General features: G+C 44.0%; 1 protein-coding gene and 1 pseudogene across 1 annotated transcript in view; one reads left to right on the forward strand and one right to left on the reverse strand.

Moving 5' to 3' along the window:
- LOC105491696 (general transcription factor IIF subunit 2) overlaps window positions 1-14,401 on the reverse strand; it is a 170,120-nt gene extending 155,719 nt beyond the window's left edge. Inside the window, exon 1 of the mRNA XM_011758278.2 lies at window positions 14,094-14,401. Within this exon, the coding sequence (XP_011756580.1) occupies window positions 14,094-14,159 (66 nt within the window). The 5' untranslated portion in view covers window positions 14,160-14,401. The remainder of the gene's footprint in view (window positions 1-14,093) is intronic.
- Window positions 9,494-10,483, forward strand: LOC105491694 (glyceraldehyde-3-phosphate dehydrogenase pseudogene; annotated as a pseudogene).
- Window positions 14,402-19,762: the final 5,361 nt, after the last annotated feature.

Genomic DNA, 19,762 nt, shown 5'->3' on the forward strand with positions numbered 1-19,762 from the left:
GGTAGCTAGGATCAGATTCAAGACTCAACTCCGGACAGGTCTTTTGCTTTCTTCACTAGACCATACTACCTCTCAGGAGGGTATATGTGCTAAAGAAGAGTATGTAAAAGATCTAAGGGAAAGAGGATTTTGAAGATTCCATATCTCAACAGAACTTCCACTACACTGTACTCCATTCATCCAAACAAGCTAAGAGGATTTGGCAAACTCCTTATGATAACTGTATCTACCCACTCGGTCTCCTTTGATTACAGGTGACAGAAAACCCACTTAAAAGAAGATTTAATGTGACAAATAACAAAAAATTCCAGAGATAGCTTTAAGGTGGCTTCATTAAGGGCTCAAACAATGTCCCCAGGACTCTTTCACTATTTCTTACCTATCACCTCAGGTAGCAAGATGGCAGAGGCAGCTCCTGAAGAGCACAAGTCTCCTTCCCAGAAGTCCCCAGCGAAAATTTGTCTTTCATGAAGCTGACAAGGGTGTGTGCCCTTCCTTAGACCTATCACTGTTCCCAGAGATGAGATACTTCACTGGCCAGGCTGAGTCAATGACATCTTTGGGGAAGGGTAGTCAACATCACTAAAATCACACAGATTGAAAAGGGGAAGCACTGGTTTCCACAAGCACAGTCAAGATTCTGCAACAGTGTCAAAGTAAATGGATACTGGTTAAAGAAGCATATGTCCACAACATTACCTGTTGGACAGCCTACGAATTTCTCATTATCAACAGCAGTACCCCTTTCACAACCTGTATTTCAAGCAATTATTCTGAGCACCATCTCCTAAATTCCTAGCTCTCTCCTTCGTACTTCTGTTGTGGAATCAGGAGAACCAGGGAGAGACCCTGGGGTGAATACAGGAGGGTATCTTTACTGAGTGCACTCAGACCCAACGGACTTAACATCCAAAGACTGGGCCCAGAACAAAGACAGCACTTGACTTTTATACACACCTTAAAAAGGGGTGGGCTAGCTTGAAGCAGGCTTACAGCGGCGCGAACGCAGGGATACAGAGGTAGGACAAAGACGGTTAATCAAATTGTAACAGGTTCACAACTCAGGATTACACATGACTGCTGCTATGCAGCCCAGGTGTCCACTATCTAGGTTTGCCTAGTGCCTAGCACAGCTTATTCCATGGCTTTCACTATGGCGCCCAGGTGGCCTGCTCAGATGGTTTATGGACTTCACCCCACTGATTAGATAAAACAGAAGACTAGAAGTCACCAGTTACAGAGAACAGGAATTTACAAACTGATACCATAAAACAAAGGAAAATTTGTTTTTCTTCTCCCTATGTTGAGGGAGTGCTGGGAGAGTCTCCAGAGCACATTCTTTTGTGTCCTGGCTTCTTAGATAGCATTATCAAGACTTTTCCTGGGTCTGGGCTGTGCCCATTGCTCCCTCTGGGACAAGTTAGCCTAATACAGGAAAGCTTATTTCTCTTTTTATTTTTCTTTCTTTAATTTCCCGCCTCACTTTGACTCCCAACAATTCTTCTAACCCTTCAATTCGCTGACTCTAATTAACATCTTCTCACTGTCCCCCATCTGCTATGTCCTCATTTCTCTCTTTAATGAAACTAGATTCCATGGTCCATCACTATAATCATTCCCTTGCCTCTATCTTCCTCCGTCATACTGGCCTGGCAGAACCTTAATCCTGATTAAAGCCAATCTCTACTTTTCTTTATTAATTTATAATTTATCCATGGTTTTATTTTATTGTGTTATTTCACCTCTCTGCCACACTTGCACCTGAGCAGCTGAAGGAAAGCTCACGATCATGCTAGCTGGTCTCACATTAAATACATGGCTACAAACATCAAGTAAGCCCTTAGTGACACCTGGCAAGTTAACTACATCTCCCTAATCAATTCAGTTCCTCACTCCTGATTATTCAAATATTCTCTTTTCACTTCTCGAACCTATACCTCTTCCTTCCTCCTCCCTCTGTGCTGACCTGACTTCTTCTTCCACCGAGGAAAAGCAAACCATCAAATCTAAACTTCTACATATACCACCTAGCCACAGTTGGATCCTTTTACTCGCTTTACCCTCTTTAAACAATGGTAAACTATGGCCAATCCCTCCACTTGTGCACTGAATTTCTTTCCCTGTTATGTAACTAACCGAGGACATCTTTCCTTCAAGTATACCCTTTCTCTCCTCTATTGCCTTCTCTGCTTAATCATTCCCATCAGCACAATAATGATAATAACAGCAGCTAAGACAAAGTGCTTACTAAATGTAGCAGGGAGATTTCTAAGACGGTTCCCAAGGATCCCACCTGCTATCAACCCCATCCACGTACTGGTGTAATCTCCTCTCCTTCAGTGTGAGCAGTATCTGTGACTCAGGGCAAAAGTGACAGGACTTCACTTGTTACTGGGTTACATAAGATTATGACTTCTGTCTTCTCTCATTGTTTTCTCAGTCTGCACACTCTGATTTAGAAATCTGCCATATTGAAGAGGCCCACGTGGCAAAACAAAAAACAAACAAAAAAAACACTAATGACCGGCTTCAGCCAAGAGTCAGCTAGGGAACTTGGACTCTTAAGTCCAACAACCCTGGAGGAACTGCATTCTACCAATCACATGAGCTTGGAAACAATATTTCCCCAGTCAAGACTTCAGATGAGAATCCAACCCTGGCTGATACCTTGACTATCGCCAGTGAGAGACTCTGAGGCAAAGGAGCCAACTAAGCCATGCCAGAGTCCAGCCCACAGAAACTGTGAAATAATAAATGGGTGTTGTTTTAAACTAATAAGTCCGTAGTAATAGGTTATATGCCAATAGATAATTAATACATTAAGCAACAAGCACTCTTCTAAATGCTGTAAATATATTAACCATCTACTTCTCACACTGTCTTCATTTTACAGATGAGGAAACTAAGGCACAGGGAGGCTTATAAATTTGTTCAAGATCATGCACCTTGGTAAGGGCAAACTTAATAATCCTTTCCACCCAGTGTTTGATTTCTCTGCCTTTTCTTTTTTTTTTTTTTTTTTTTTTTTTTTTTTTTTTTGAGACAGGGTCTCATTCTGTCACCCAGGCTGAATTCACAATTTTGGCTCACTGCAGCCTCCACCTCCTGGGCTCCAACGATCCTTCCACCTCAGCCTCCCAAGTAGCTACAGGTTTGCACCACAATGCCCAGCTAAGTTTTGTATTTTTGGTAGAGACAAGGTCTCACCACATTGCGCAGGCTGGTCTCGAACTTCTGGGCTCAAGGGATCATCTCACCTCAGCCTTCCAAAGCGCTGGGATTACAGGCATGAGCCATCGTGCCTGGTCCTCTGCCTCTCTTTATGGCAGAACTCCTTGAGAGAGTTCTCTACGTCAGCTGTCTACACTTACTCCTCTGCCACTTTGTTTTGAACTTACTCTAGATAGGCTTTCCTCCCTACCACTCCACTGAAACTGATCACAGGGTTATTAAGATCTCCAAATTGCCAAGTCAAAGTTTAGTCCTCATCTCTCACACTTATCAACAATATTTGAGAACTAATCATTTCCTATTCCTTCAAACATTTTATTCACTTGGCACCGAGTAATCACATTCTCTCAATTTCTCCCTCTACTTCTCTGGACTCTTCCTTTTTGGTCTACACATCTAGATGCTCATCTTTCTGGCCTCTTAACTTCAATGGGCACTGGATTCGGTCCTTGGATCCCCGCTCTTCTCTGTATACTCTCTTTTTTTTTTTTTGAGACGGAGTTTCGCTCTTGTTGCCCAGGCTGGAGTGCAATGGCGCGATCTTGGCTCACCGCAACTTCCACCTCCTGGGTTCAAGCAATTCTCCTGCCGCAGCTAATTTTGTATTTTTAGGAGAGATAGGGTTTCTCCATGTTGGTCAGGCTGGTCTTGAACTCCTGACCTCAGGCGATCTGCCTGCCTTGGCCTCCTGAAGTGCTGAGATTACAGGCGTGAGCCACCACGCCCGGCCCTGTATACTCTCAATCTTATGTAACTTCATCCAGTCTCATGGCTTTAAATACCATCTGTATAATGACAACTCTCAAACTTACAACAAGCTCAGGTTCTCCCCCAAAGTCTCAATTTATATATCCAACTGCCTACTCAAACTCTCCATCTTAATATTCAGTAAGCATTTCAAAGTTAAAATCTCCATACCAGAACTCATTTCTCCCTCATTAAACCTTGCTCCTGCTGCAATTTTCCATATCTTAGTAAAAGGGAACTCCATTCTTCCAAGCACTCAGGCTAAAACCTTGGAGTCATCCTGAATATCCTTTTTCTTATACCCCAAAACCAATCAACTGATACATCCTGTCAACATCTTCAGATTATATCCAGACTCCAGCCTTTTCTCACCAACTCAAGTTACTACCCTAGCCCAAGCCACCATCATCTCTAGAATAATTATTGTTAACAGCCTCCTGAATTCCTTGCTTCCACTTTTGCCCATGTAGTTTATTCTCAATAAAGCAGCCAGAATTGGCATCTTAAAACCCAAGTCAGATGATACTGTTCTGCTCAAAACCTTTCCATGTATTTAACAGACATCTACATAGTGCTTAGTATGTTTACCAGATACTTTTCTAAACAGTTTACAAATATTATTTCATTTAATCCTTATAACAGTCCCATCATCATTCTATTTTGCAACTGCAGAAACTGAAGCACCAAAAAGCTATTATTTGCTCAAAGTCTCACAATTACTAGTGATGAAGCTAGGATTCCAATCTAAGTATGTCCACTCCATAGTCCACGATTTTAGTCACCATATCATGCTGCCTCTCCATGGCTGCTGGCTTTCCATCTCACTCAGAAGAAAAATCCTATAATGTCTTAGGTGACCCAGTCCCCTGGATGATCCTATCCCATATCTTCATCTCCTACTCTCCCTCTCATCTTACTCAAACCACACAGACCTGTCAACATTTGCAGTGACGTCCCATCTAAAGACCCATTTGCTGTTATTTCTGTCTGGAACACTCTTCCCATGGGTATCTGCAAGGGCAAGCCCATAAATTCCTTTACATCTCTGCTCAAAGACCATCTTATCAGTGAGGTCCTTTCCCGCCCTAGTTAAAATAGCATCACATTGCATCACATTATGTTCTAGATCCTAGATCTTGTTTTATTTTGTAACTTTTGTTTACTGTCATATATCTAGCACCTAGAATAATAGAAGAATAGTTATTTTAATGACTGGATATTGTTGAAGAAACACTAACGTAATAGCAATGATGGTTAATACTGTAATATACCTAGGATATATAATTTACTACACTTCATTTCATTCTCAGAGGGAAGTCTCAGTTCAGAGACCCACCTTAAAATAAGGGGAAGGGCTGGGCATGGTGGCTCATGCCTGTAATCCCAGCACTTTGGGAGGCTGAGGTGGGTGGATCATTTGAGCACAGGAGTTCAAGACCACCCTGGGCAACATTGCAAAACCCCATCTCTACAAAAAATACAAAAATTAGCCAGGCATGGTGGTGTGTGCCTGTAGTCCTAGCTACTCAGGAGGCTGAGATGGGAGGATCACCTAAGTCCGGGGAGGTCGAGGCTACAGTGAACCATGATTGTGCCACTGCACTCCAGCCTGGGTGACAGTGTAAGACTCCGTCTCAAATAAATAAATAACTAGGAAGAGGACAAAATGCAAATAGTGGAGTAGGGCATTTTCTAACCTACTACTTTGCCCTCACTGCTATACCCTGAAATGCTCTCAAAGAGAACACAAGAATGTTTGGGAGCTTTGGAACTGTTAAATGAGATTATACTTCTTCAACATATTAACCAGATCAGGATTTTCTGTGATCAAATTACCGGAGACTATAATTCAGGCCTTCAAACAAGAAAACAGTTCAAGGGAAAGTAACTATATATCATACATTAAAGCAAATTTAAGAATCAAATTCAGTACAACAAAATGTACCTAATACAAGCAATTACCAACTTAAAAACAGTGTGTCGGGCATGGTGGCTCATACCTATAAACCCAGCACTTTGGGAGGCTGAAGTGGGAGGATCACTTGAGCCCAGGAGTTCGACACCACCATGGGCAACATACAGAGACCCCATCTCTACAAAAAATCTAAAAATTAGCTAGGCATGGTAGCGCACACTTGTGATTCAAGGTACTCAGGAGGTTGAGACAGAAGGATCATTTAAGCCCAGGAGTTTGATTGAGGCTACAGTGAGCCATGATCACATGCCACTGTACTCCAGCCTGGGCGACAGAGTAAGGCTCTTTCTCAAAAAATAAAATAAAATAAATTTTCTTTTTTCTTTTGAGACGGAGTCTCACTCTGTCACCCAGGCTGGAGGGCACTGGCGCAATATCAGCTCACTGCAACCTCGGCCCCTCGTGCAAGCGATTCTCCTGCCTCAGCCTCCCAAGTAGCTAGGATTACAGGCACCCACCACTACGCCTGGCTAATTTTTATATTTTCAGTAGAGACAGGGTTTCACCATGTTGGTCAGGCTGGTCTCGAACTCCTGACCTCAGGTAATCCACCCGCCTCAGCCTCCCAAAGTGCTGCAATTACCACAATGCCCGGCCACAAAAATAATTTTTTAAAAAGGCCAGGGATGCCAGGCGCGGTGGCTCACACCTGTAATCCCAGCACTTTGGGAGGCTGAGGCGGGTGGATCACAAGGTCAGGAGTTCGAGTCTAGCCTGGCCAACATGGCAAAACCCCGTCTCTACCAAAAATACAAAAATTAGCTGGGCGTGGTGGCGGGCGCCTGTAATCCTAGCTACTCAGTAGACTGAGAAAAGAGAATCACTTGAACCCGGGAGGCGGAGGTTGTAGTGAGCCGAGATTGTGGCATTGCACTCCAGCCTGGGCGACAAAAGCAAGACTCCGCCCCCGCCCCAAAAAAGGCCAGGGGTGGTGGCTCACGCCATAATCCCAACACTCTAGCACTTTGGAAGGCCAAGGCAGGTGGACTGCTTGTGTCCAGGAATTTGAGATCAGCCTGGGCAACATGGTGAAACCCTGTCTCTACAAAAAAAAAAAAAAAAAAAAAAAATTAGCTAGGCATAGTGACACATGCCTATAGTCCCAGCTACTCAGAAGGCTGATGCAGGAGGATCACTGCAGCCCAGGAGGCAGAGGTTGCAGTGAGCCGTTCACAGCACTTCACTCCAGCCTGGGAGACAGAGTGAGACCCTGTCTCAAAAAGAAAGAAAGAAAAAAAAGCAGATGGTGTTCCAGAAGTTAAAGGACAAAAACAAGTTTGCAGCTCATATTGCACTGTCTTCATTATTATAATAAAACTGTAGGTTCCCAGGTAAGCTCACCAGCTTATTTAATTCAACGGTTCCTAAAATACTGTACTCTTGCAGTAAAAATAATAATAATAAGAGCACATTAATTATATATAGCTCTCTACACCAAGAACTTACAGAAATTGGCTTCCCAGAAGTCCCAGCCTATTAAGTTGTCCCAGTGAGCCAAAATTGCACCACTGCACTCCAGCCTGGCAACAGAGCGAGACTCAACTCCGTCTCAAAAAAAAAAAAAGAGAGAGACAAAAAGGAAAAAAAAAACATTTTTCTATTGCAAAGCTTTTAGCCTAACAAATCTGAATCACTATTTCCATACTTAGGCAAGATAATTAACCTCCCTAACCTTAAATTTTATCATCTGAAATATACAATTAGTACCTGCTTCATAGGTTTGCTTTGCAAAATACTCGATACACAAGAAATGTTAAGTTCCTTTTTCTCCTACTAGCTGCAAGGCTTTAGGGTATCACCCACTCCAGTTTCATCTCTCCCTCGTATATAACTCTCTTTGGCCAACAATGTCCAAGTGCTTGCCTGTCTGAAAAAATATAAGCTAGCCAGGAACGGTGGCTCACGCCCGTAATTCCAGCACTTTGGGAAGCTGAGGTAGGTGGATCACAAGGTCAGGTGTTCGAGACCAACATGGTGAAACCCCATCTCTACTAAAGATACAAAAAATTAGCCAGGTGTGGTGGTGCACGCCTGTAATCCCAGCTATTCAGGAGGCTGAGGCAGGAGAATAGCTTGAACCTGGGAGGCAAAATTTGCAGTGAGCCGAGATTGCATCACTGCACTCCAGCCTGGGTGACAGTGTGAGACTCCGTATCAAAAAAAAGAAAAGAAAAAGAAAAAGAAACCCCATCTCTACTAAACACACAAAAATTAGCCAGGCGTGGTGGTGGATGCCTGTAATCCCAGCTACTTAGGCTGAGGCAGGAGAGCTGTTTAAACCCAGGAGGCGGAGGTTGCAGTGAGCCAAGACTGCGCCACCTGCACTCCAGCCTGGGTGACAGAGCAAGACTTCATCTCCAAAAATAAATAAATAAATAAAAGAAGAACACAACATTCATAGGGCATGATGTCCATCCTTCCAATCCTGATCCTCTCCTCCAACAAACATTAGCCACAGTGCTTACAAGAGGAAAGTTTACTGGGCTAGAAAAACATCTTTCTGTTGCCTAGAAAGCTGTTGGTTAGACCTGGTGCACCTCTCCACTTCTCCCTCCAAAAAAAGACTGTACTTCTTATCATTTAAGCCCCAATGATATTCACAACTTTAAAAATCCCACTCCTAACAATCTTGCCAACTGTATCTCCTCTTCCCCATCATATACCTTACCCTCCAGGGAACCATAACTAGAGAAAATGGTTTTCCAGAAATCTAAATATTAGAGGCCAAAAACCAACCATGCTAAAATCAGCCAGGCGCAGTGGCTCACGCCTGTAATCCCAGCACTTTGGGAGGCCGAAATGGGAGGATTGCTTGAGAAAAGGAGTTTGAGACCAGCCTGATCAACACAGCGAGACCCCATCTGTATTCTTTAAAACAATATTGAAAAATTTAAGAAAAAAGAACTCTGCTAAAATATTTTTAAACATCAGAGTCTCACTCTATTGCCCAGGCTAGCGTGCAATGGTACGATCTCAACTCACAGCAACCTCCACCTCCCAGATCCAAGCAATTCTCCTGCCTCAGCCTCCAGAGTAGCTGGGATTACACAGGTGCCCACCACCACACCCAGCTAATTTTTGTATTTTCAGTAGAGACGGGGTTTCACCATATTGGCCAGGCTGGTCTTGAACCTCAAGTGATCCACCTGCCTCAGCCTCCGAAAATGCTGGGATTTCAGGCATGAGCCACTGTGCCCAGCACATCACCCAATTTTTAAATCATTACTTGGTATAGGGTGCACAGCAGTGGTGTGCCCAGTAGGTAACCTAACAATAGCATAAACTGAGCAATATAAACAGGGTAGTACAAACTACAAAAGACTAGCTCTATGACAAGGTAAAAATTATAGCTAATTACATGTTTTGGCAGGTGACAGCTATTGTAAAGTGTTAAATTCAATCATGTCTAATGCCTATCAAAATGTGTTTCGATCATCTTTCTTTTGTAGATTTAAGATATTCAAAATTGGCTATCTGCTCCTCCCGTTTGACAGACAGTCGCATCTTCTCTCACATCACCAGCCGCGTCCCTGAGGCACCATGGTGAAGGTGAAGGTAGGAGTCAACGGATTGGGTCATATTGGGCGCCTGGTCACGAGGGCTGCTTTTAACTTTGGTAAAGTGGATATGGTCGCCATCAATGACCCCTTCATTGACCTCAACTACATGGTCTACATGTTGCCGTATTGATTCCACCCATGGCAAATCCCATGGCACCCTCAAGGCTGAGAACAGGAAGCCTGTCATTAATGGAAATCCCATCACCATCCTCCAGGAGCGAGATCCTTCCAAAATAAAGTGGGGCGATGTTGGCGCTGAGTACATTGTGGAGTCCACCGGTGTCTTCACCTCCATGGAGAAGGCTGGGGCTCACTTGCAGGAAGCAGTCAAAAGGGTTATCATCTCTGCCCCCTCTGCTGACGCCCCCATGTTTGTGATGGGCGTGAACCATGAGAAGTACGACAACAGCCTCAAGATCGTCAGCAATGCCTCCTGCACTAACCGCTTAGCGCCCCTGGTCAAGGTCATTCATGACAACTTCGGTATCGTGGAAGGACTCATGACCACAGTACACGCCATCACTGTCACCCAGAAGACTGTGGATGGCCCCTCCAGAAACTGTGGCGTGACAGCTGCAGGGCTCTCCAGAACATCATCCCTGGCTCTACTGGTGCTGCCGAGGCTGTGAGCAAGGTCATCCCTGAGCTGAATGGGAAGCTCACTGGCATGGCCTTCCATGTCCCCACTGCCAACGTGTCAGTCATGGACGTGACCTGCCATCTGGAAAAACCTGCCAGATATGATGACATCAAGAAGGTGTGAAGCAGGCATTGGAGGGGGCTCCCTCAAGGGCATCCTGGGCTACGCTGAGCACCAGGTGGTTTCCTCTGACTTCAACAGCAACACTCACTCTTCCACCTTCAATGCTGGGGCTGGCACTTTGTCAAGCTCATTTCCTGGTATGACAACGAATCTGGCTACAGCAACAGGGTGGTGGACTTCATGGCCCACATGGCCTCTAAGAAGTAAGACCCCGGACCACCAGCCCCAGTGAGAGAACAAGAGGAAAAGAGAGGCCCTCATGCTGGGGAGTCCCTGCCATACTCAGTCCCCAACCACACTGAGAATCTCCCCTCCTCAGTTTCCATGCAGACCCCCTGAAGAGGGAGGGGCCTAGGGAGCTCTGCCTTGTCGTGTGCCATCAATAAAGTCCCCTGTGCTCAGCCAAAAAAAAAGATACTCAAAATTCCAGAAATAGCACTTCATTAGGCCAGAACAGTACAGGTCCTGGATATTTTGCTTTTTTGGTAAACAATCTACTACTATATTTGTTTTTCCCTAAACACACTATTTATCCCCAGTCCTGCTGGCAAGGTTTTTTTTTTTTTCCTTTTCAGATAGGGTTTCACTCTGTCGCCCAGCCTAGAGTACAAGGGGTGTGATCTCAACTCACTGCAGCCTCAACCTCCTGGGCTCAAGTGATCCTCCCACCTCAGTCTCCCAAGTAGCTGGGACTACAAGCGTATGCCACCATGCCCAGCTAACTTTTTGTAGTTTTTGTACATAAAAGGTTTTGCTATATTGCCCAGGCTGGTCTCAAATTCCTGGGCTTAAGCAATTCGCCCACCTGGTCCTCCCAAAGTGCTGGGATTCCAGGCATGAGCCACTGCACCCGGCCTTCCATAAGCTCTTCTTGAAAGCTTGTTTGGAGGTTCCAGCAGGGGAGTACAGCCACACATATACCCTTGACTGAAGACCAGTCCTCCTCTATCGGGATGGTCATCCTCTTTGATCAAGGGTGCAGCTTCAGGAGGGACATACATGGAGTGGAGTGGGAGGAAGGGGACACCCACCTAGCCAGCCAGATTAGCCAAATCAACCCTGGTGATCAATGGGGTGACAGATGTCCCAGCCAGATCACACTCACATCCAATTTATTTATTTATTTATTTTTTTTTTGAGACAGGGTGTCACTCTAGTCGCCCAGGCAGGAGCGCAGTGGCACAATCTCGACTCACTGCAACCTCCAAACAGGCTCTTCTTAAACATCACCTTCTCTATGATGTCTTTCCAGTTCTGGTGAAGCATTAATTTTTTTTCCTGCTCAAAACAATAAGAGATCTTGTATGTACAGTCCTTACTGCATTTACACAGTTCTGTAACTGGTGATGGAATTAAATATGTACAAGATGACCTTGATATATCCTAGGAAGAAACATTTTTCAGCAACAAAGATCAGAACTCAAGGTATTATTTTTAACAGAAAATATTAATGTAAGGAGAAAAAACTTGAAATCAATACGTAGTTCAAATAAAATTCTGATGAGATGAGAATGAAGACACACTTTCTAAGCAACAAGTTACTACTTCTTTTTTTTTTTTTTTCTGAGATGGAGTTTTTGTTCTGTTGCCCAGGCTGGAGTGCAACGGAGCAATCTCAGCTCACTGCAACCTCCGCCTCCCAGTTTCAAGCAATTCTTCTGCCTTAGTCTCCTGAGTAGCTGGGAATACAGGCGCATGCCGCCACAACCGGCTAATTTTGGTATTTTTAGTAGAGATGGGATTTCACCATACTGGCCAGGCTAGTCTCAAACTATTGACCTCATGATCCACCTGTCTCGGCCTCTCAAAGTGTTGGGATTACAGGTGTGAGCCACCGTGCCCGGCCCAATCCTGTGATGATTTTCTAAATGTGACTCTGGTTACTTACCCTCCCCTTTAATTCGTACTGCACACTGCCAAACTTTTTTTTTTTCTGAATAAATATTTGGCATCTCTACCTCACTCAAATCCTCCAAAAAGTTTGTTACTTCCTTGTAAACTAAAGTTAGAACATCTCCGTTTCATGATATGACAATCTGAGTATATGGTCCCAACCTTTATCTACACAGATCTTCTGCTCTAGGTTCTCTCTGTTTTCCACGACACGCCATGCTGATTATGTATTTTGAGTCTTGCATTTCTGTTCCATTCCCCATGGTATACGCTATGTCCACCCACCCAAATCCTGTAAGGCGTAAACACTGAGCATTTACCATGCTCCTAGAACAATGGCACCATCTCAAGTCACACCATTTTTTCAAGCTTTTTCCTTCAGTCTGCAAGGGCCATCTCCTCCTTAGTGACTCTCCTCCAATTAACACGCTGCTGGAGAGAGAAATGCCTATTTAATTCATCCTTTTAAGTCACACTGAGCTTGGAAATAAGTCAAATCAGTGCCACAGATTAAGGCGAGGGTTAAAGAATGAGAGGTCATGCATTTATTCATCACCTTTTTGTTGAGTAATTACCATGTGCCAAACACTATTCTGGGTATGACAGGCAAAGATCCAATCTCATGGAATGTGACTTTGTGTGTTGGAAAGACGGAGGTAACCAACTTTGAACATATTAACACAAAATCACTCTACACTGTGAAAAGTGCTTTGAAGAATGTAACGGCCAGGCGCGGTGGCTCACGCCTGTAATCCCAGCACTTTGGGAGGCCAAGGCGGGCGGATCACGAGGTCAGGAGATCGAGACCACCCTGGCTAACACGGTGAAACCCTGTCTCTACTAAAAATACAAAAAATTAGCCGGGCGTGGGGGCGAGTGCCTGTAGTCCCAGTTATTCGGGAGGCTGAGAGAGGAGAATGGCGTGAACCTGGGAGGCGGAGCTTGCAGTGAGCCAAGATCGCACTACTGCACTCCAGATTGGGCGACAGAGCAAGACTCTGATTCAAAAAAAAAAAAAAAAAAGAAAAAAAGAAAAGAAAGAATGTAATACGGATCTGTCGTGTTAGCAAATGATCATAAGGGAGCCATTTTTAAGAAGGCCGACAAGAAAGACCTCTTAGATTTAATTGACGAGAACTCAGCCACATGATAAATCAGTTAAAGCATTAAGAAACCGAAAGTCCTTAAATTTTAAGTCTCAACGACTTTCAGGATCACATTTTGAATTTGCTTAAGTATTATGAAACTCCCCTAGGAGAAAACACTCCCCAACATGAAACAGTAAAGCACAAATAGTGCCCGCTGTGAGCCAACCAAAATTGCTGTCTTTACATAAAACATTTATTGACGGCCAGTTTCATCAGACCCAAATGTGCTCTGAAAGAATACTCCAGTCCAATGACCTCTCCTGACCTCTCCTTCTGTTTGTTCAGGGCTCTCTCGCCTCTTTTGAGAGCTTCATTAAGGACCATTTACCTAAGAGAATACTTTAAGAGTACGCAGGGACCAGTTCTAGTTTCTCGCCGAAAAAACTGTACAGAAAGCAGACATTCAACTACCTCACACAGGCTCATGGCTAAAACCAGTTTCACCAAGGGAAAGATACAAGCAATTCTTCAGTCTGGGATAAAATGCACCGCCCAAGTCTAGGAACACCAAGACAGGGCTCCAGGAAAGCCGTGAGAAAGAGATCTAGTCCAGGCTGATTCAGACCAGTAACCGGCTGAAAGACACTTTGCGTCCCTAAACTAATCTCCTCATCTGCAAACAGATACAACAATGACTCCTGCCTCTCAAAATATGTGAAGCTCTAACGAGATAGCCGTAAAAGAACTTTAAGAGGTGCACGGAGCGGGATGGGCTCAAGTTACTTAAATTATACTTGTGTTAGGAGGAGCGCAAGTGGGAGACTCGTGAACATTACCTTGACTAGCCACACTCCTGTGTTCTGTTTGGCGCCGGTCAGGTCGAGTTCCCCGCGCTCGGCCATGGGTCTGTTGCCGGTGGACGCGTGTGGCCTACAGCAGCGACACCAGGAGCCGGAGGGCTGAGAAGTGGGCGTCCGGAACAAAGGGCAAGCCGCGCTGAGAGATGAAGAGGCGGCGTTCCTTACCTGCCAGGACACTGGAAACCGGGGGGAAAGAGGAACACGCCGCCGGGAGCCAGACTGCGCCTGCGCACTGTACGTCCGTACGGCGCGCTGTTGCAGACAAACTTTCTGTTTCGGAAATTCCTTGGGTGGGCGTGGCTGTCAGCGTAGTGTGTATCTGAGGGATTAAAACATAGGGTAAGATGAGCCAAAACGTTAGCAACGTATTTAAAGACATGGCCAGCATAACTGAAGAAAAAGATTATCAGAACGGAAAAACGGGGTTCAAAGAGACAAAAGTTGTCAGAACGTGTCCAACCCTAGCCAAAGAGAGAGAAAGAATATTTGAAGGACAGGCTTAGGTTAGTAAATTGGCATCCCCCCTGGCCAACGTCATTAGCACAAGTGGGCACTGGGATCAGACTTGGTAGCCCTGGGTATATTGAAAACATGCCGTTTCTAGACCTGAAAAGAAAGCCGTGTTTCAGCTCAGAGGCTGCCCGAGCTCCTCTGATTAAGCAAGCAGAGCACCTCATATTCCAAAACCCGAAGGTCTGTGACGAAACGAACAAGTAAGAGACAAAACTGATCGTTTCCTCCCCTGCTTAAAGTTTTCTCTTTCTCTTCTTGCCTCTAGAATAAAATTCAATCCTCCTGCTTCAACTGGGCCCTCTTAATTTCATCCGTTTTCCCCTCCCACCATTACTCCACCATGCACCGAACCACACCAAACCCAGCAGACTTCCCGGAACACGTCAGAATCTTCCTCGGTCATTTCAGAGCCTCTGCACACTGGATTCCCTTCCTTGGAAGCCCTCTTTTACCCCTGCCCTCACTCCCACTCTTTCCTCTGGTTGGCAAACTCCTACTTATGGTTCAAGACCAATGGAAATGTCACTTCCTATGAGATCTTTTATCAACTTCCCCAGAAGAAATTAGTTTTTCTTCACATCACAGTGTGATACTTAGCACTCTGCACTATAATACATATGTTTACATATCTGCCTTTGCTTTCCAGACAACGAACTCCTCCTAGGCAGAAAGAGCTTTATTGAGGTATAATTTACAAATAAAAAATAGTGCTTTATTCATGTTATATCCACAATGTATAGCACAGTGTTTGACACATTGTCAGGTTTCAGCAGGCTTTGGGTGAAAGAACATTCGCTGAAGAGAAACAAACAGTAAGGTATTGTTAAGAAGGGCAAGTAATGTATTGAATCACACATCAGAGCCTTGCACAAAATTGAGGAAATTTTATGTGTGTTCAGCACAGGGCCAGGAAAAGCTGTCAGAACTCTGCGATTAGCTAGCAAAATTAACAGGAAAGATGGGAAGAGACCTGGAGTGTGTCGAAAATGAAAGTTTCAGTGGCTGGACCCTGTAACCCCACCTTTGGGAGGCTGAGGTGGGAGGATTGTGTCTGCCCAGGAGTTCAAGGCTACAGTGAGTCATGATCGTCCCTTGCACTCCAGCCTGGGTGACAGAGCAAGGCCCTGTCTCTGAAAAATAAATACTAAAACCAAAATTTTTTTTGGCCAGCCACAGTGGCTCACGCCTGTAATCCCAACACTTTGGGAGACCGAGATGGGAAGATCACTTGAGGGTAGGAGTTCAAGACCAGCCTGGTTAACATAGCGAGACCCCCATTTCTAAAAAGAAGAAAAAGAAAAAAAAAAAATTTAAGCAGAAAATGAAGGTTTCTTCTTGTGCAACAACTTGGAAAAGGGCCTAAAACATATAAAGGGTAAGCAGATGAAGGGAACTGCTCTAAGCTTTACTCAGGTAGAAGGAATAAATTGAAATATGAGACCATGGGAGAAGAGAAGCAGAGTCTAGAGCACCCCAGGAATAAACTTTAAAGATTGGAGCCTTGGCCTTGGTCTCTGGGTCATGGGAGGCCTTAAAATGTGTATGTGGTGTGTGTATGTGTGTGTGCACAGAGATTGGGAGAGAAAAAAATTGTTGATGAAAAGGCTAGACAAGAAAGGAAAAGTGGAGATTTAAAAATGATTATATAGAAGAAAGAAAAAAACAACTTATTGAGCACCTCTTCCTCATACACTGTTGAACAAAGAGCAAGCTTCCCCTACTGTCCTTTTCAAACAGCTTGAAGAGGGATGTTTACAGAACCGTGAGAGAAAAGGAGGGCATGGCCTCTGTGAACTAAATTCACAGATTTACTGTGGAGGCCCTTAAGGTGATAGATATTACAGCCAGATCCCTCACCTTCCTAAGGACTCATTATATGCCAGATGCTTGGCTAGTTGTTTTTTTGTATTATCCCATTTAATCCTTATAACAATTTGCCAGAGTAGATATTATTTTTCCTCAATATAGCCCTATATGTCATTAAACATATCAACATCCAAGAGCTGAGACCACATCCCAGGATGGGGCTCACAGAGCATAGGATGCAGAGGCCAGTGCCCTAAAAAAGGTAACACCAGAATTTTTTACTCCCTCAGATGATTGGTCAAGTTGTTATCAAAATTTTTAAGGCACAAATGCAATTCTAGGAAGGAAGGCCCAACAACTCATTGCTGGCTACAATTTTTCCAAAAAGTCTAGTAGTGCTTAGGCCAACTTGAAGCTCCATCCTTATCTAGGGCTTAGATTCTAGGTCAGACCTCAAGGCCACCCAACCTTCTTTGCTGCTTTGTTTTTGTTTTTGTTTTTAGACAGAGTCTTGCTCTGTCACCCAGGCTGGAATGTGCAGTGGCATGATCACAGCTCACTACAGCCTCGACCTTTCAGGCTCAAGCTGTCCTCCCACCTCAGCCTTCCAAGTAGCTGGGACTACAGGTGCACGCCATCACACCTAGCTAATTTTTGTCTTTTTTGTAGAGATGGGGTTTCACTGCGTTGCCCAGGCTGGTCTTGAACTCCTGGGCTCAAGCAATCCACCCACCTCGGCCTCCCAAAATGCTGGGATTACAGGCATGAGCCACCGTGCCCAGCCCCAACCTGCTTAATAGGCAGAACTACATTCTTTTTTGTGGGTCTTCTAGACTAGGTGCAGCAGGAAAAACCCCTAACACCACACCCACCACCAAACATGCTTCAACCTAGATGAGTGTTCTCAGCCTCTGGTTCCTGTATAAGTTGCATTAGAATTCCCTGGGGGAAATGTGTTTTAAAATGAAGACACCTGAGCCCCAATCCAGGCAAACAAAATTAGACTTTCTGGAGGTGAGTCTAGAAACTGACATTTGTAGCAAGCTCCCAGAGTGTTTCCTAGGCACACCAAAATCTGAGAATCATTGTTCTAAATGATAGAGTTCTAATAGATAGAATTCTAATTGATATTTTTCTGATCAATATAGGTCATTAGAACTGGGCCAGTTTCCAAAGTCTGAGACGTGTGAAAAAGTTTACCAGAAATTCTAGCTAGAATTCCCTCATGCCTTGTTAATTCAGAACACCACAATTCTATCAGGTAGCCATTAAGCAGCAAAACCATTAGGCGAGATGTTACAAGTGAGTTGAGGGAATTACAATGACTTTAACAGATAGCTGAGCTCACTTTTAGATTTTGTCCTTGTCTATCATGCACAAGCCTAATTTCTCCAGGCCAGAGATTTTCTTTGTTCGTGTTCACTCAGAAACATTCTAGCAAGAGAAAGTATTATCTCCAGGGGAGTTCATATAGGCAAAAAATGCTACGACCAAGACTTTCTTAATAAACCAGACTCATTACCTATTGGTTACTAACATAAACATTGTCATTCAAAAATTACAAATGAATATGGCATTGTGGTAATTCATTCAATTTCCCTGACATTAGTGATGTAGTACGTTGATAATTTTGCTTCAATATGACACCAAGGCTATAAAACTCCTTCTCTGAATTCTCCCTGCCTAAATTCCTGAGAGATCCCTTGTTTCTCCAGTTATACACAAGCAAAAAGAAATACTTCCTAAAATAGTTTCCATATTGTTTAGTATAGAAAGAGAGTATGAGCTTTGGAGTCAAACTTTTTACCTTTTTTTTTTTTTTTTTTTGCTTTGTCACCCAGGCTGGAGTGTAGTGGCACTATCTTGGCTCACTGCAACCTCCAGTGATTCTCGTGCCTCAGCCTCTGAAGTAGCTGGAACTACAGGCACGTACCACCATGCCCAGCTAACTTTTGTATTTTTAGTAGAGATGGAATTTTACCATGTTGGCCAGGCTGGTCTCGAACTCCTGACCTCAGGTGATCTGCCCCCCTCTGCCTCCCAAAGTGCCGGGATTACAGGCGTGAGCCACTGCCTGGCCAGTCAAACATATTTCAAGTGATATTTCTGCTGTGTACCAGCCTAATTATGTTAATCTCTCTGCACCTGCTTCCTTGCTTATATAATGGAATTATTATACTCTGTAGAGTTATGATGTGACTAAACGAGAAAACATATTAAAAGAATTTAACATTATGATGTGGAAATTATTTTGTAACTGCATTAATTATATTGCAATTATATATATTGCAATAAATATACATAATTGAAAGGAAACACAAAAGATTTATTATAGGCAGCAGTATACTGGTAAATGTTTAACAGCTGGGCTCCCTAAACTCCCCTACCCACAGGAAAGCCCTGATTTGTAGTGTTTACCAATTTCCATGGTGCAAGTACTTCTACAATAGCTGATTTCAAGCTGCCAAGAAGAGATCACTGAAGGCAACGTTGGAAGAGGTGCACTGTACATTGTATAGTATATAAATTCTATAGGCTGGGCACAGTGGCTGAGGCCTATAATTCCAGCACTTTGGGAGACCAAGGCGGGTGGATCACTTGAGTCCAGGAGTTTGAGATCAGCCCTGCCAAAATGAAGAAACCCCGTCTCTACTAAAAATACAAAAATTAGCCGGACGTGGTAGTACACCCCTGTAATACCAGCTACTCGGGAGGCTGAGACACAAGAATCGCTTGAACCCAGGAGGTAGAGGTTGCAATGAGCCAAGATCATGCCGCTGCCCTCCAGCCTGGGTGACAGGGCGAGACTAAGTTTCAATAAATAAATAAAATATACTGTATAGTATTGTAATACATTGTGTAGTATTTTCACTAGATAGATACTTAAATATAACTTTAAGAGCATGGATAATAATAAAATACAAAAAAAAATTAGGAAGTGATGAGTATTAAGTTTTTATTACCTTTATGTTTAATATTATTTATTTCTTCAGCAGTGTTTTAGGAAAAAGAAGTCGCATCTGCAAACCCTGAGGAGGGAAGCCCCTGGTATGTTGGTATCTGTGGGAGAGAGAGGATGCCAGTGGGCAGGATATAGTGAAACTGTAGCAGTGCCATTGGCTGAAGAGGGAGGGAGTGGCTAGACCATGCAAGGCCTTGGAGACCTTGTACAAAGCAAATGTAAACTGGAAGGAGACTTTTTTTTTTTTTTTTTTGGAGACAGAGTGTCACTGTCGCCCAGGCTAGAGTGCAGTGGCGCGATCTTGGCTCACTGCAACCTCCACCTCCCAGGTTCAAGCAATTCTCCTGCCTGGATTACAGGTGCG

Source organism: Macaca nemestrina, chromosome 16 (genome assembly GCF_043159975.1).
Source record: "Macaca nemestrina isolate mMacNem1 chromosome 16, mMacNem.hap1, whole genome shotgun sequence".
NCBI classification, from domain to species: domain Eukaryota; kingdom Metazoa; phylum Chordata; class Mammalia; order Primates; family Cercopithecidae; genus Macaca; species Macaca nemestrina.